Source organism: Diospyros lotus, chromosome 8, assembly GCF_014633365.1.
Source record: "Diospyros lotus cultivar Yz01 chromosome 8, ASM1463336v1, whole genome shotgun sequence".
NCBI classification, from domain to species: Eukaryota; Viridiplantae; Streptophyta; class Magnoliopsida; order Ericales; family Ebenaceae; genus Diospyros; species Diospyros lotus.
In genome coordinates, this window is record NC_068345.1 from 7583451 (window position 1) to 7600018 (window position 16568).

The 16568-nt window shown below is 33.9% G+C and overlaps 2 protein-coding genes across 3 annotated transcripts in view; one reads left to right on the plus strand and one right to left on the minus strand.

Annotated features, from left to right (window-relative positions):
* Positions 1 to 2199, plus strand: part of LOC127807498 (uncharacterized) — a 39393-nt gene extending 37194 nt beyond the window's left edge. Inside the window, exons 10-12 of the mRNA XM_052345386.1 lie at positions 864 to 997; positions 1065 to 1163; positions 1901 to 2199. Coding sequence (XP_052201346.1) covers positions 864 to 997; positions 1065 to 1163; positions 1901 to 1981 — 314 coding nt within the window. The 3' untranslated portion in view covers positions 1982 to 2199. The remainder of the gene's footprint in view (positions 1 to 863; positions 998 to 1064; positions 1164 to 1900) is intronic.
* A 126-nt stretch (positions 2200 to 2325) lies between these two features.
* Positions 2326 to 4751, minus strand: LOC127807497 (probable E3 ubiquitin-protein ligase RHC1A). 2 transcript variants are annotated; one of them, XR_008024696.1, is made up of 3 exons: positions 3626 to 4751; positions 2622 to 2763; positions 2326 to 2517 (listed from the first exon to the last, which is right to left on the minus strand). XR_008024696.1 is itself a non-coding variant. In XM_052345385.1 (2 exons), the coding sequence occupies exons 1-2, from the start codon at positions 4668 to 4670 to the stop codon at positions 2732 to 2734; spliced, it is 1077 nt and encodes a 358-aa protein (XP_052201345.1). In that variant the 5' UTR covers positions 4671 to 4751; the 3' UTR covers positions 2326 to 2731. The 2 variants fall into 2 exon arrangements, 1 of the variants encoding a protein (XP_052201345.1); XM_052345385.1 differs by having other exon boundaries at positions 2326 to 2763.
* Positions 4752 to 16568: the final 11817 nt, after the last annotated feature.

The window sequence follows — 16568 nt, forward strand, 5'->3', positions numbered from 1 at the left end:
AATATAAGTTGAAAGGAAACAAAGATTGATCGAAATTGAGAGGGGGCAAGCGGATCTCAGCTCAGAATTGTAGGCAGTTTCGACAGTGCTTTCAGGCATTGTTGCAGTTCTCTGATGACCACACAATGGCAGGTGGTTTTCCCTCTTTACCTTTTTGGGTGAAGAGCAGTTAAGCACATGGCTCCAGCACAAGATTGCTCAACTTACCCACAGAATGTGGAGTTTGTGCACTGGGGAGTGTGGTGGTTCTAGAAAAGCTCAATCATAGTGTCCTTGAAGGGTGGTCCCAACACACACCAATCTTGCCTGTGAGATTAGGGCACCAAATGTTCTAACATAGGCTGGTAAGGTCTCTTGCGTCCACACAATGAGGATGAATTGGAGATAGTGGGTTTGCCATTGCAGTCATGAAGCAGTTATCTACACCTTCAAATAACTAGGTTGAAGCAAATGAGAACAAATAAGTGTCTTCTAAAAGACTATTATGATCTCAACCTCTTTAATGTAATCTCATTTAATGTAAAAATATTTATTCTTCAGGTATGTGATCTTTTTTACCTACATTTTCTTATTGTGGGAGATTGAGTGGTGAAAGTTATTTAAAGTCCAATCTCCAATTAGCTTTCCACTGAAACTTAGATTCTTTAATATGTCCAATGACATTATGTCAAAAAAAAAAAAAAAAGGCCAAACAAAAACAAACAAACAACATTCAAAAAAGGAAAACTGAAAAAAAAAAAAAAAAAAGAATTTTGAAGAAGTTCTGCAATTTCATGTTGCAGCTCCGTGGACCTATAGTTTAATTGATTTTGATTGTATTTTATGGTTGTAGTTTTTAACACTTTCTTCTCTCTTTTACATAGAAAAAGCTCCTAAGCAATCCAATGATTCCAAAAAGGAGAAATCTACTGGTGCCAAATTGTCACATTCCTTTGCTGATTCTGAGAAATTCATCTCAGAAGTACTAGAGAAAACATCAGCTATAGTACTTTCAGAGGTAAGCTGAATATGCTCTTTCTTGGAACTTAGCCGCTTCTGTCCAGCTGAAAAAGAAAATAATGCAGATTGAGGACGGGATAAGTAAGCAAAATGGGCAACAGCTTGGTTCTCTTGTATCAGACAGTATTAGAAAACGTCTGAGGGTGGATTTAATTAATTTGGCTGTAAGTTTTTCTTCTCTTATCTGCTTCCTATCTCCCTGTAAATTAAAAGTGCTTCACTATGGAATTATTTGTTTCATATTTCTGTACATTGCTATTAACCACCTTATTTGGGAAAACCAGGTCCAATTGCACTATTGTTAAAACTCGGGGTTCATTTCATCAAAGATAACTATTAACTGATGTTTTAGATCTCTACTTGAAGTTTGACTTTCAATTGTTTGCCTATTATGGTGCTTATTCAGTTAGAAAGCTAATGGAAGTTGCTATCCAACAATGTAGTTCAGCTGAGGAAGGAATATGATATTCACATTCTTTTCCCTAATTAGCATACCATTTTGTTTAACCTTGGTTTCTGTAGAACATTTTAGTAATAGATATGGATGCCCATGTATGTTAGCCATCGAGGATGTATCCAAGGTTGATGGTTGTTTGTACCTCTCCTGAACTGTGGCTGCCTGTTTGCTATGGTTGTGGGCGGAAAAGTTTCTGTTGCGTATTTTGAGTGGCCCTGAAATCAGAATGAAGACGTTTTTGTACTCACTGAGAGGCCAACCTTGTCTATGCTTAGATCTAGGTATATAGCCCAGTAAATTACATTCATCCAAATTTTCTTGAAAAAGTTTTTTGATGTGATATAGGGGATAGGCATATTGGATCTGATCATTTGAATTTTCTGATTCCTTACATCAAATATTTTTTAGTACTGTATGTTGACACGCAGATCTCTTTCGTTGCAGACAATGTTTAAAAATACAGCATATACAGAAGGTTTTCATGCTGGCACTGTCTCTCGTGGTTCTAGTTCTAGATGTCTGTGATGACATGAGAAAAGCTGCGTAGTGTGGAAATTGGGAATTCATTTAGCAGTGCTGTGAGTTTATGAGAAAATCATGTTCAAACCTCAGGTTGGTACCTTTTTAATTTTAATTATCTTACTGAAAACGTTGTAATGCAGGAATAAATATGATTCCCCCCCCCCCCCCCTGAATTTTACCCTGGTTGCTGAGTGAATGCAAGTTACTTCTTGTTAAGGATTTATTTTGCCTTATTTTTTCTTTTAATTAATTCATGAGTTGCCCACATGATCCTGCTATAAATTGGAGTAAAACAAAGTCGGAAATCAAACAAATGCTCATTAGCAGATAACAACGAGGTCCTAATAGAACTATATACAGCTTCTGCAGTTTGGCCCATATAACTGTCTCTCTTTGTTTTTAGTTTGTTTTCTTTGAGGGTTTTTTTTATTTCAGACGTCATGTACACCAAATAGCCGAAGAGGCTTATAGCAATAGATTATCCTCGTACAAGGAAGAACTTGCGGCATCCCCTGTGGAGACTTGAATCCTCTAAAACCCTGCATCATGCAGAAAAAGAAACCAAAAGTTTCTGAGGAATTCAGCAAAATCATTCGAGGGTTGTAACGCATTTACCATTAGCAGCATAGAGAAACTGACATACCATACCATACCATCCCATCCCATCCCATATACCGTGCTTGAACTTCAACTAGCCACTGATAATTAGCTGATAAGAATAACATGTTCGAGCGTTTACTGCAACATTACCAGCTATAGAATAAGGCAAGATCTCGATCCATCAGCTGCTGGAAACACCCAGACATGTTACATGAAGATTTCAGTATAACATGTATGTATGTATGTATGGAGGGTATGGTGATTATTCCTCAAAAAGAGTTAGGGTTATAAGTGATGGGGTCCTCCTGCCATGTGTAAAGGATTGTTCACTCTATTGGGTTTTAGCTGAAGTCTTTACAATGAAAGTACACCACGTGGGTATTTGATTTTGAGATCATTTATGGATGACTTAATATCAGAAATGTTTTATTGCCTCCATTGGATTTGCCTGATGCGGGCATAGATCCCTCTGATTTTGCCCGCGTCGAGCAAACGTCGGGCAAACGTTATTAAGTATAACAATTTCACTCCACAAATACCCTACTTTCCTACTTAATTCCTCCTAAATGATTGAACTGTTGTTTCCCATTTGCTTTAGTATAAATAAATTACACTTGGTACCATTGAAGTTTTCACTAAATTATGTCTCTTGAAATTACATTCTAACGTAATGTTACATTCGATACCAACTTTTGAATAATGTAAATAGTATTATGGATAAGTCTCGAAACATAAAGCTTAATCCTTACTTTAATACCAAGTTTGAGGGATGCTTGATGTATTTTATTTCCTTGTACCGAATGTTATTCAATCACGGGAATTATCTTTCCCTTCCCCCATAAATTGAAACCAAATATTCCTTTTAAAAACAAGCATTTTTACTAATTTCAAACCAAAAATCTTGAATCAAATTGAGACCTCAGAACAGATCATAAATTTTTAACATATATTGGAACCTGAGCACTTTGCACGATCAACATGAAGATTTACAGAAAAGATAGAAGAAGTATAACAAGCCTTAGTGCCGCCGAGTGGTAATGTTATCACCTCCATGGTTGGGTGGTCGATACCTCGAGCGAAAGGGCCACAAAGAAGCCAGTTGTCTCAGCCTCATGCACCGCCTGTTCCTACCGTCATCATCAGACGACTCAGCCCGAGCTCCGACGTTGACCGCCACCTGCACCTCGTGGCGGCATACTGGGCAAGAATTGTGAAGCCTCAACCATGGAACAATGCAATCAGAATGATATATGTGGTTGCAAGGAAGCTCCCTCGCTTCCCCACCAACTTCGAACTCCTCCTTGCAAACCGGGCAAAGCGAATCGCTAGCCAGATGGTTCGGCGTGATCTTCACGGTGGGAAGAGCGTTTATGGCGGAGTCTGGCGCTGGGGCAGGACCCTGTCTGTCATTTTGAGTCAGTTGTTCAATCAGCTCGCTTAGCCCTGGCCCTGCAAAGTAATCCCGAGGATTGACCCCTGAAGGCATCAAGTTTTCCTGCTCGGCATTTCGTCCGCCTGGCACCAAAATCCAGCGCCTGGGGCGGGCCAGAATCCCGCTTTCCGGCGTCCATTCATCGTCCGTTAAGTCGAAAACCCGGTTTCGGTGCCACGGCCACTGCCAGCCCCGGCTGCCGCCTTCCGCTCTCTCATCAGATAAACGATTTCGCCGCCTTGGCGCACGGAATCTTGCGTCTATTAAAGGATGATCTTCTCTCGTGTCAAGGACTCGATTTCTCGTGCGGGTCAGGGGATCCAACATGATAGATAGGACTTCGAGAAAGCGGGCTTCTGGGGAGGGATCGAATTGAGTGAACTCGAGGAGGGGATCGGGCCTGACAAGGTCGATCTCGTAAAGGAACTCACCGAAGCAACGGGGACAGATGATCTCGGACGGGTTCTGGGGGGCCAACCTGACCGTCCGGTGGCAGTGATAGCACCAGTACAGCTGGAAGTTCCTGTTGGCGTCGGTTGTTTGTCGAGGAACGCTCAGCGACATGATTGCGATCTCGAAGCCTTCAAAGAATCCAAGTTTGCTCTCTCTCTCTCTCTCTCTCTCTCTGCATATATTATATGGATGGATGCATCCGAACATGAAGAAGAAGAAGAAGAAGAAGAAGAAGAAGAATGTCAAACAAGGAATAGCTTTGTGGAAGTGCGAAAAGCGATTCTCTCCATCTCTCTCTCCACTTTCTTCCGTTGGAAGGGAAGGATGAGTGTTGCGCCGTGCCAACTGCCAAAGGCTTCGAATTCTCAATTAATTAATTGCTTTTATTATTTGTTTAAATTGCTTTTCGCGGGAAGGGAAGAGAAGGGGCGTCGCGTGGGCATAGAATAGAATAGAATAGAATAGAATCTCTCCATCTCCATCTCCATCTCCATGACATGACAATAGTCGACGGATCATTTCATTTCATTTCATTTGGGCCCAAAAAATTCCCTCCAATTATAGGGTAAATGTATTGAATCCCATGGAATGGTTACGTAGGAATTGATTTGGATTTTGGGAACCCTTTTTCATATTTTGTCTTTTGTTTTTTTGTGTCTTTTTCTCATTCATTCTTAGTGGGTAATTTATTTAATTTTACATTCTCATTTCTATTGGAATATTACTACTTATTGGATACTCATTAGCGGAGATCCATTTGTTGGACCTTGTATTCAACCATTCTCAACAATTCATTAAGGCTTGGGCCCTGCTTTGGACTTGTTTGTTTGGGTTTAAGGGGCTGAACCATGGGCCCATGATTTCGTCGGATCCATTTCAGATTCGGCTAAAAGTCAGGCCCAAACCTGTTATTATGATGATGGCCCAATTATTTTCTCGGTGCTTACGTGAGAGTTGGTAGGAGATCACGTGAACGTTGGGAAAATGAACATCTGTGAGCTTATTAATTAACTAACATAACATCCTCCAACCTAAGTCAACGAAGATCATTGAGTTTGGTGGCTCTTATTAATTAGTTTGTTTTTCAACGGATGAAGGTTTTTTCCATATTATTTGAATTAGATATTAGGTTGGGGCTGGACAGTTGAAGTCAAATAACATCATTTAAAATTTGAAAGTGACGTTAATGTCCCTATCCATCACTTTGGACAATTGAGAAAGATTGAATTTGTAGGTTTTGAAGATTTCCAAGCCCATTTTAATTTCGGGTTTTACTCTCAAATTCAAATTCAAATTCAAAACTAAGTCGGTGTGACAGTTTCCATTCAAATCAAACTTATTTAGATACCTTTTTGTCTTAGAACTCTCTTCATTTAATTACTTATGTCTCCTAATTTGAGGAGAGACTTATTATGCCCATGGACTTATTAGACACTTAAAGTTTTAATTTTTGACCCATCAAACACTTCATTGTCGAGTCAGTACCATGCGTGAAATCACGTGTGGTTGAGGGAAGCAAGAGATAGACTAGGTGGCAAATAGTCAAGATTTGGGTAATGGCTTGCTCGTTAATGGCAGACAAGGACTAAATGGGCCGTGATTAACGACGATGGAGGTGAAGCTTGACCGAACAAAATAGAGGCAATCGATGGGAAAAGAAGTGGTCGGTGACGGGGGTAGCGGACAATGATGGCGAGGAGAAAACAATCGGCGAAGGGGCAAATGATGAAGGCGATTGCTATAACAATCAGATAAGACAAAGGGTCGCCCAAATCTGGATGAAGAAGATGAATAGACACAGTGATGGCGACAACAATGGTTAATGGCGGTTGCGAACACGGTCGACGGCGATAGTTACAGGGTTTAATTGATTGATTAAACCTGGTACTGGGTTTAATCAATTAAACCCGATTAGGATTGCATTTTTTAGTTTTAGTTTCGACTGATTTTTTCACATATATATTAAACTCGATTATGATTGCATTTTCAATTTCAGTTTTGTTTGATTTTTTCACATATATACACAACAACCATTTTTATATTTAATATATATATATATTATATTAATATATTTTTTAATAATTGTATATAATTTATCGACATCTAATGATAAAAATTTATCAGTTGTACATCAATGTATATATATATATATATTGTATGAATATAAAATTTTGATAAATAATTGTGTATAATTTATCAACATCAAATGATAAAATTTTATAAGGTCGGGACATAAGTAATTAAATGGGGTAAGTTCAGGGGCTTATTATTTATCAGTTGGATGAAATTAGGTTTCATCCTAGGATGAAACTCGATCCTCTTCTTTGTTGCACACATCTTCTCTGTTGTCGTCGCCCATTGCCTATGCTTTCATCGTCGGCGTCTGCCCTCGTCATTGTGCACTGTGTGTGTATATATGTATTAATATAAAATTTTGTCAAAGCGTGTATCTCGTGCGAAATTTTGAGATTTCAAAAGTGTAATAGGTTCTTTTTCCAACTTGAGGGACACAATAGATCCCCCTCAAATTAAGAGACATAAGTGGTTAAACGGGGAGAGTTCGGGGATAAAAAGGTATTTTTAGCCAACTTTTTATATTGGAAATGGTTGGATACATCCATCGTACACCATACACGGAGAATGCCATAAATAATGTTTGATTCAACTATGTATGTATTTCCCATAAACTTTGGTCAATTTTGGGGGCCATTGAAAAATGTAAAATGTCTAATGTCTTTCCCCCTCATAATTATCACAACAAAGACTCATTTTGCATGGTTAATGTGTTTCCTTATGCTCCTCATTGTTAATAGTGTTTTGGTTGTCCCAACTCATACGCCACCGCAGGGGAGTCTAAGGAGGAGGAGATATTTTTATGTTTATATATGTTTAATATTAGTTTGAATTCAAATTAATTGTGATTAGACTTCAAATTTAGGGATCAAAATAAACCTAATTACAAAGGCAAATTCAATCTACCAACTTAGTCGGGTTTTATTGAGGGGGGTCGTTTCAAAATTCATTGCATTCATATTAAAAATTTATAATAGACAAAATCAGTTGATTTTGTCATTTTTATTTAAAATTTAAAATTTATCGTTTCGTTTCATAATTAGTGAAAGTATTTTGAATTTCAATTCAAATAAAATGACTTAAAAATCACATCAACATAAAGTGTTATTTTTATCATACCTAATCCAAATGTAAATTGAGCCTAAAAGAATTGGGCACGAACCAAACTTAGTAAAAGAAAAAAAATAAAAATTGTCCTAAATCAATCAAATCATATTTTGATTCTTACCATTTTTTTTATTTTTTGTAAGTAAGATGTATTAATAGAAAAAAAAAAAACACAAAAGCATTATCACCCACAAAATCAGGACATATCCAAAAGAACAATGTCATCAAGAAAAAACTAACACTACCCTCAGGATCCCAACGAAATTGAGCCAAGATAAAAAAAAAACATGGAATGAATACAAAATCAACAAAGTACAGCTAAATTTATCTAAAATCTTTTGAAGAGAAAGACATTGCTCTATTCGCATCTTTTAAGCAAGCGAAAACCCGAAAGTGAGATTGAGATGAGCATTAAGAGATCTTCAAAATTAGCTATAAATCTCCTAGATTAAGCACTCAACATGAAGGAGGCCATGGAAGAGTCACCAGAGAATGACAATATATACTCAATAAAAACTAGGACCAAAGGAATGAAACTAGTTGAAATTTCAAAAGTTTACTGTGATGTAACCAACTTGGGATGCTCACTAGAACAAAACACTCAGAGCCAAATTCGTCAATTCATAATGCAGTCAAGAGTTGACTATCGTTTTACTATGAAGACACATAAGGGTTTTGCCTTTTCCAAATTACTATGCAGAATGACTTACCTGAGCACAAAAATAAGCACTCTAAGTTGAATTGAGAAGAATATTAATGCTATCACGGAGGTTTTAGTAGAATATGAATGCATAAAGAATGAAACATAGTGTTTTCTATTTCTTTTTAGCTTTCCTCACAAATTGGTTTGGTTTTGACTAAACTTCTAACCCTTGATTTTGTCAAAAACAAGTTCTAATTTGATATATATATAATTTTTAATATATTTATGAAAATATTTTAAAATTAAGAAGATTGCTTAGCATATATTGGACAACTCTATAATCCTTTATTTAGTCAAAAAACACAAAAATAACCATTACCAATAGTTGCTATCAATAATCGCTACTATATCCACTATGTACCTAATGATGGAAAAACCCATTATAATCATAATTTGTATATTTCATAATCATGTAAGCGCATAATTAGGATCATAAAATTAACATGATTTCATGCTAGATTATGTACTGTTAAAAATCAAATTGCGTACCCAAGTTGATTGATGATAAAGATGCCATCTCAAGATTGAAGAGCACTTAATCTTCTTAGAACATAACTCGAACCTAGTTCATTCAAATTTTCTCTCTTGACCTTGGTTATAGAAATCATTAGGATGGTCTATAACTTTTGTGGGTTTTTTTGTCAATTTATAGGAAGAGACAGGACCAATAAGCACTTAATGTAGTAGTTGCAGACAATTCCTCCCATCAAAGTAACTATCGTCATCCATTACCCTACTATCCCACTAAATTGGGCCACATAACAGGCTTTTATTTTACATTTTGCCACTTGGCTCAATTACTATAATGTAACAATTATTAATGCATTTGAGATAATGGCTGATGACATAATATCATATCATGACAAATTATTTAGTTGAGTTATATATGGCAGTCATGTACTATTTAATACAATACACTTCGTTCCATATACCACAACACCTACAACTCACCATAAATAATTTATAATGTCCATAATAATGCTTGAAAAGATTTTTCAGTTTGCTTGAAATCAATAACATATGCACAAACATGAGCAATAGAAAAAATATGTAATGTATGTCATAGACATAGAGCTCAAAGTGTTATCACACACATTAGTCATCATTACAACCAAGACCTATTCTATGAACATGTTCTTTAAATAACTTTGATTGTAAACCTTTTATTAAAGGATCTGCTATCATGAGATCTGTACTAATATGCTCAATCAACAATGTTTATTTCTAAACTTCTTCCTTAACAACAAAATACTTCAATTCTATGTGTTTGACACCTTTTGAGTATTTGTAGTTCTTGGAAAAGAAAACTCTTGTAGAATTACCACGATAAATTTTAAGCAGTTTGCTTATGGTGTTGATAATCCCAAGCCTTGAAGTAAAGTTCCAGAACCATAATGCAAGGATTGTGGCTTCAAAACATACCACAAACTCTGCCTCCATGGTTGATGCAGCAATGACATATTGTGTCACACTCTTTTAGGATATTGCTCATTTTGTTAATATGAACAGATACCAAAATGTGGACTTTCTACTGTTAAGGCATCCAGCGAAATTTGAATCCGAGTATCCAACCACTTCTAAAATATTGGATCTTCTATACATGAGCATATAATTCTTTGTTCCTTGCAAGTACCTTGACACCTTTGCAGCTTGCCAATGATCCAAACTAGGATTACTTTGATACATGCTTAACATGTCGACTGCAAAACTTATATCTAGCCTAGTGTAGGTCTACACATACATAAGACTGCCCATAACTGAAGCATATGAAATTGCTTCCATTTGCTTTTGTTCCATATCATTCTTTGGACATTTCATGAGGTTAAATTCGTCTTATTTTTGTATTGGAGAAATTCCAACTAAACATTTATCCATGTTAAATCTCTTTAGAATTTGTTCAATGTAGGCTTTCTGAGACAATCCCAACATTGCTTGTGATCTGTCACGAAATATTTCAATTCCTATTATATAGGATGCTTCTCTCATGTCTTTCATTTCAAAATTCTTTAAGCGGAAAACTTTAGCCTCATGCAATATATCCAAATCATTAGTAGCAAGTAAGATGTTATCAACTTATAGAACTAGAAAGATAAACTTGCTCCTATTGACCTTTTGGTATATACTTCAATCAACAATGTTTTTATTAAATCTAGTAGATGTTATGGTATCATTAAACTTGTTGTACCATTGCCGAGAAGCTTGTTTAAGTCCATATATTGACTTCTTAAATTTATACACCATTTGGCTTTTACTTTCTATGGAAACCCTTAGGTTGATCCATATAGACCTTCTTTTCCAAATCCGCCATTAAGAAAAATGATTTTCACATTCATCTGGTGTAACTCCAAATCAAAATGAGCCACCAAATTATCCTTAGTGAATCTTTCTTTGAGATAGGCAAAAATGTCTTTTTGTCCTTATATTTACTCATAGGAGTATACACCTAAGAGGAGGGATGGGGTAAATTGGGTGTTTCAAATATTTTGTTAATTTGTAAAATCATGCACAAAATTTGTTTTAAATTTAATTTCTTTGAAATACTTTTGTTGTAAATAAAGATCGGCAATGATAAACATTCATGATTCTAAAACTAATGCTTGATGATAAAACATTTATACTTACAATATAAAGACAATGCTTGAATCATGAAATGAAGATGTATGGCATGTTGAAATCACAAATAAAGAGAAACAGAAAACAAGCACCAAACACAACATTTATAGTGGTTCGACCCAACTACCTACATTCACTACCTTAACTTCTCACTAAAGATTTTAATCAGTCTATTGACATGATAGCTTTTACAAGATCAACTATAACATTTACACAACTTTTACAGGTATAGCTGAATCTCAATTTTTATAGGATAAGTTGGAACCTCAACTTTTAAAGACTAAGTTGAAACCTCAACTTTTATAGATTAAGTTAAACCTTTACTTTTATAGGTTGAGCAATAACCTTTTCTTTTATGGACAAAGTAACAACCTTATATACATTTTCATGTGATGAGATAGAACCATTACAATCACTTTGTTGAAAGAAAAATTGAAGGATAAACTCACAACAAAGAAGAGCACTCAAAGAATAAGAAGTATAGCTCACAAGGGATTTTTATTAGAAGAGTGAAAAGAATGAATAACTAAAGCATTCCACTCTTTTGAAAGTTTATGATTTAGAAAAATTCTTCATGAAGCTCAACCAAATGATGACTTGAGCATATCCAATAAGAATATAAGCTTTGGGAGCAACTAATCAAGTGGTTTTTAGAAGCAACACAATTTTGGCTTGAAGAGTAGCAGTAGCTCAATATTGTCCATGACTTTTTATAGGAGTTTTGAGTCTTTTGATTTTGAATTACCTACACAATCAACAACTGATTGATAATAGTCAAATTAGTTCACAAATATGCATGTATAGAGTTTTAGAATTTTTCATAACTTATATATTTGAATTTGTTTGAAGAAAAAAAATTAATTGAATAAGAGTAGTTTGGAATATGTGATAAGGTGATGAGAAGAAGATGTTGAAATTAAAGAAATATGAGGAGATAAGGAAAGGATAAGAAGTTACAGTTGTTCCATAAGGATAGGAGAAAACTACATTTCAAGTTTAAATCTTATCATATCTCTTGTTGTACTATATTTTTAAATTTGTTTTGAATTCCTAGATTCTAGGAGCAAGCAAAGGGTTGCTCATGTATATATATCTAGTAAATGATCAAATATAAAGTGTGATTAAATTTATTTCTACTCATCCTCGTCTCACTTAATCATTTCTAAGTGTCCTAATTGTTCAGAAGTAAACTCAATATGCATTCTATCTATATTAAAGAACAATCAAACGACATTAAATGCAACAAGAATAGCTCAAACAGTCAAAATTGAATGCATTAAATGCTTTATGTAATGGCTATATTTTTTAAAATCTGCATATAAATACTCGAGTAAAAAATAAGATTACCTAATTACTTTTAGCAATTACTCAAGTGGATTTTAGTGATAATCGATTAAACTCAAGCCTTACTCGATTATACAACTCACTTAGTTAATTACTAATTTGAATATAGAGATACACTCTCTGTCTAATCAAATTTACTCAACTAAGTCACATAAATACTCGATTATATAATAACACTTGCTTGAATATCGGATAGATCATAATCAATTAGCATAAATGCTTCAGAAGGATTACTCGATTAGCCATTTTTGGTATTCGATTGAATCATGTCATTACTCGAGTATGATATACCGATTACTTAGTTGATTAATAAATGAGATATAGAGACCTATTCTCTATTTAGCATAATGTACTCGATTAAGATATAGATTTACTCGACTAAGAAATAAAATACTCAGTTAAGTGTAACTCTTAATCGATTAATGTCAAAGTACAGAGACTTGACATTTCATAGTTGATTCATTACTTGATGAAGAGAATTCATTACTCGACTAAAAAGATTATATACTCGATTATTGGTTTCTTTTAGTCAATTAAAGATATGAGCATAGAGACTTGCTATTTCAGCTATGTTTCTTACTTGATTACTAAGTATATTTACTCGACTAATATCTCCATCAGTAGAATATAACTTAGATCACTTGATTGTAGTATTTTTCAATGCATTACTCGAGTACAACAAATATATATTCTATTAAACATTAGAATACCTATGAGATACTTGATTGAACTAATAATTTTCAAGTATTACTCGATTAAGTCACAAAGGTAGTCGAGTACGATAACTTGTCACTCAACTTATCCTTTCTTTACTTGATTAATAGTAAATCCAAAAACAGATCTACTCAATTACTAGAAATAAATACTTGAGTGATGTTTTGAAAGATGATTAAAGCCAACTTTCCTAATCACATGCACTCAATTACCAAAAATATTTACTCGAGTAGTTTGATGTGTTTCTCAATTAACTCAAGGCTTTACTCGATTTATCATTAAATTTATTAAAGTTTTACCTAATATTTTTTTATCAACATCATCATCAAAACATAACTCAATAATAACCAATGCCATATTTTTTTTATTATAATCCTTGGCAACCAATCTAATTTTATATCATTCTATGTTGCCATTTGAGTCGTGTTTGTTTTTAAAAACCCATTTACATCTGACTTTTTTACAACCTTCTTCCAACTTGACGAGATCCCAAGCATCATTTTACTCCATGGATTTCAACTCATCTTTCATAGCATCAATCCACTTATCTAATTGATCACTTTCTATAGTTTGTGAAAATGAGACTGGATATTTATTAATTCTAATATCAAAATCTGACTTTTGTAAATAGACCATATAATCATCCAAAATGACTGATTTCCTTTCTCTTTGAGGTCTCATTAATACCATTTCTTATGGTTCATCTATATTATCCATTTGTGAGCTAGTACCTTTAGGAAGTGATTCTTCAGTTACTTGTTGTTTTGTACTGTTAAAATGTTCTTTAGTATTAGGAACAAATCTTGGTATAATAGTAGAAGAAGGAACAATTATGGATAAAGGGACATCTAGCTTGATTTCTTTTATTACCTCATTATGATGTTCCTTTATTTCCACATTTTATTCATCACTCCCACTAGCTTCACCATTCTCTAAGAATTTTGTATTACTAGCTTCCATAATTTTTGGACAATGGTTTGGACAATAAAATATGTACCCTTTAGTTTCTTGTGGACTGTATATTCTCGCTTTCATTGGGCAACCCCAAACATGCAAGTGCCTTAAACTAGGTTTTCTTCTTGTCTACAATTCAAAAAGTGTCTTGAATTGCCTTACTAGGAACCTTATTTAACAAATATGTTGTAGTTTTAAGTGCATACATCCACAAAAACTTGAGTAATGAAGCGTTACTCTTCATGCTCCAAACTATATCCATTAATATCCGATTACGCCTTTCTGCTACACTATTTTGTTATGGTGTGCCTATCATAGTATACTGTGCACATATGCCATGACTTTTGAGAAGTTTAGAAAATGGACTCGAAAACTAACTTGAATCAGTATAATTTCCATAATATTCACCATATTTATCGGATTTGATAACTTTTATTTTTTTGTCTAATTGCCTTTCAATTTCTTTTATGTACGCCTCATGAGCATCTACTAATTAAGATTTTTCATGAACCAAATAGACATAACCATAACGTGAAAAGTCATCTAAAAAGATGATGAAATATTTCTCTCTATTATGAGTTAGAGTCTCTAAAGGTCCACAAATGTTAAACTATTAAAATAGATAATACTTGTGATTGGACTATAATAGCTTCATAATAAAAAGCTCATAATCAAATTTTAAATTGATTCAAATATCAAACTATTAAAACATACAATAGTTCTCATTTGCGTAGACATTATTATATATTATCATAAGATGTTAACCTTATTAGGTGAGTTTTATTTCAAACTAGATAAATTTGATATCTTTGGATACACAAATGTATTTCGTTAAAATACTAAGACACCTTAATTATGCCCACTAATCATTACTAACAATTTACTTTTAAGTAAATCCTAAAGGTTTAATGATTAGTAAATGCAATTTATTCTTGTAATATCTTTATAGGCATTTTCAATGCCATGGATAAATTGTTATTTATGCGTGTAAAACATTCTAGTTGGTCATTTTGATGACTATCAAACTATAACAATAATACATACATTTTCCATAATAACCAAGTATAGCCTTAATTACCAAATATAGTCTTCATAGTTTGTACAAAAAATTAATTTTAAAAATATTTTTTTTTAAAGTGGGTTGGGTTAATCTTGATTCAGATCTATATGGATCCAGTGTAGCCAATTGAATATAGATTCCAAAATAATGGATCGAGTTTACTCGACCTCGGGTTAAAGACTTAGGGTTTTTTTTCCCCTTGCCCTTCTTCACCTAACCATTGCCACCTCTTCACATTCTCTTCTTTCTACAATCGTTGTAATTGACAACATTGATTGCCAATTGTCTTGTTTCTTTGGCAACCCATCTAGCCTTTGGACTCCAGCTACATGTGTAATAGAAAGGTTTGCCTCCGTCAGCTGCTAGTGTGCTAATGTCTTCATGCCTATCGCAAGCCATAAGCCCACGATTCAAGGCCTGACATGAAATTCTTATTGTCAAATTGGAGAAGACAAGAGATTTCTTGCATTTACCATTACTGGAGAATAAGGGTTAGACAAAAAACCACTACCAAAGAAAATGAAGAGATGTGGTAGAAATCGCCCTTAACCATTAGTAACCACTAGTAACTTCCACCACCATTGTCATAGTTCACCATCGCCATCATTTCCAACGAGTGATCTATTTTCATACAGACTAAATTCGTGACTTTCGATGAATTCTCGACATCCGACGATGGGTTACTTCCTACAACCATCATCTTCTTCCCCTTTCCTCATGTACAAATATTATTATTACATAAAAGCATAAACCATTCAATTTTCACAACCATGCTCTAATACCACATGTAATCACAATTTGTATATTTATATATTTCATGCTCTAATACCCAAATTGATTGAAGAGAATTTAATCTTAAGATTGAAGAGCATTTAATCTTCTTAGAACATAACTAGAACACAGTTCAATCAATTTTTCTCTCTTGACCTTAGTTATAGAAATCGTTGTGATGATCTATAACTTTTGTGGATTTTCTATCAATGTAGTAGTTGACAAAAACCCACTTAATATAGCGGTTATAAGTAGTTCTTCTCATCAAAATAACCGTCATCATCCACTACCCCACTATCCTACTTAATCGGGCCAAGTAATGAGCTTTTTTATTTTACCCATTGCTAGGTTCTTTCTTTTTCGTTGTGAATCATTATATTTTCTTTTAAGTTGCTTTTTTAAATTCCACGAGAAATACTTATCAAAATCAAAGGATTCATTTATTTTTTAACTAAAATTTTATATATATGAAAATTATATATATATATATATAATTTGTACAGAATCTTCAAAATGTTGAATCACAATCGCCAACAATCGTTGTTTCTTTATTTTTTAATTTTAAATATTTATAACTTGATAACTTTTTCATAAAATCTGACAATTTTTAAAGAGGAACTAAATTGTAATAAAATTAAAAATTTATTAGTTATTATAAAATAAATTAAAATACAATAATTATTTTATTACATAACACAAAATTAAAGACGGACTATGTTATTTATCCAATTTAAGAAACAAAAAATAAATAAAATCCTTTTTTTTT

Coding starts and splice junctions, on each gene's coding strand:
- LOC127807497 (XM_052345385.1), bottom strand. CDS start 4,670: ATGTTCGGATGCATCCATCCATATAATATATGCAGAGAGAGAGAGAGA. Junction 2,764..3,625: donor TCGACCACCCAACCATGGAG/GTGATAACATTA, acceptor TGTTTCCAGCAG/CTGATGGATCGAGATCTTGC.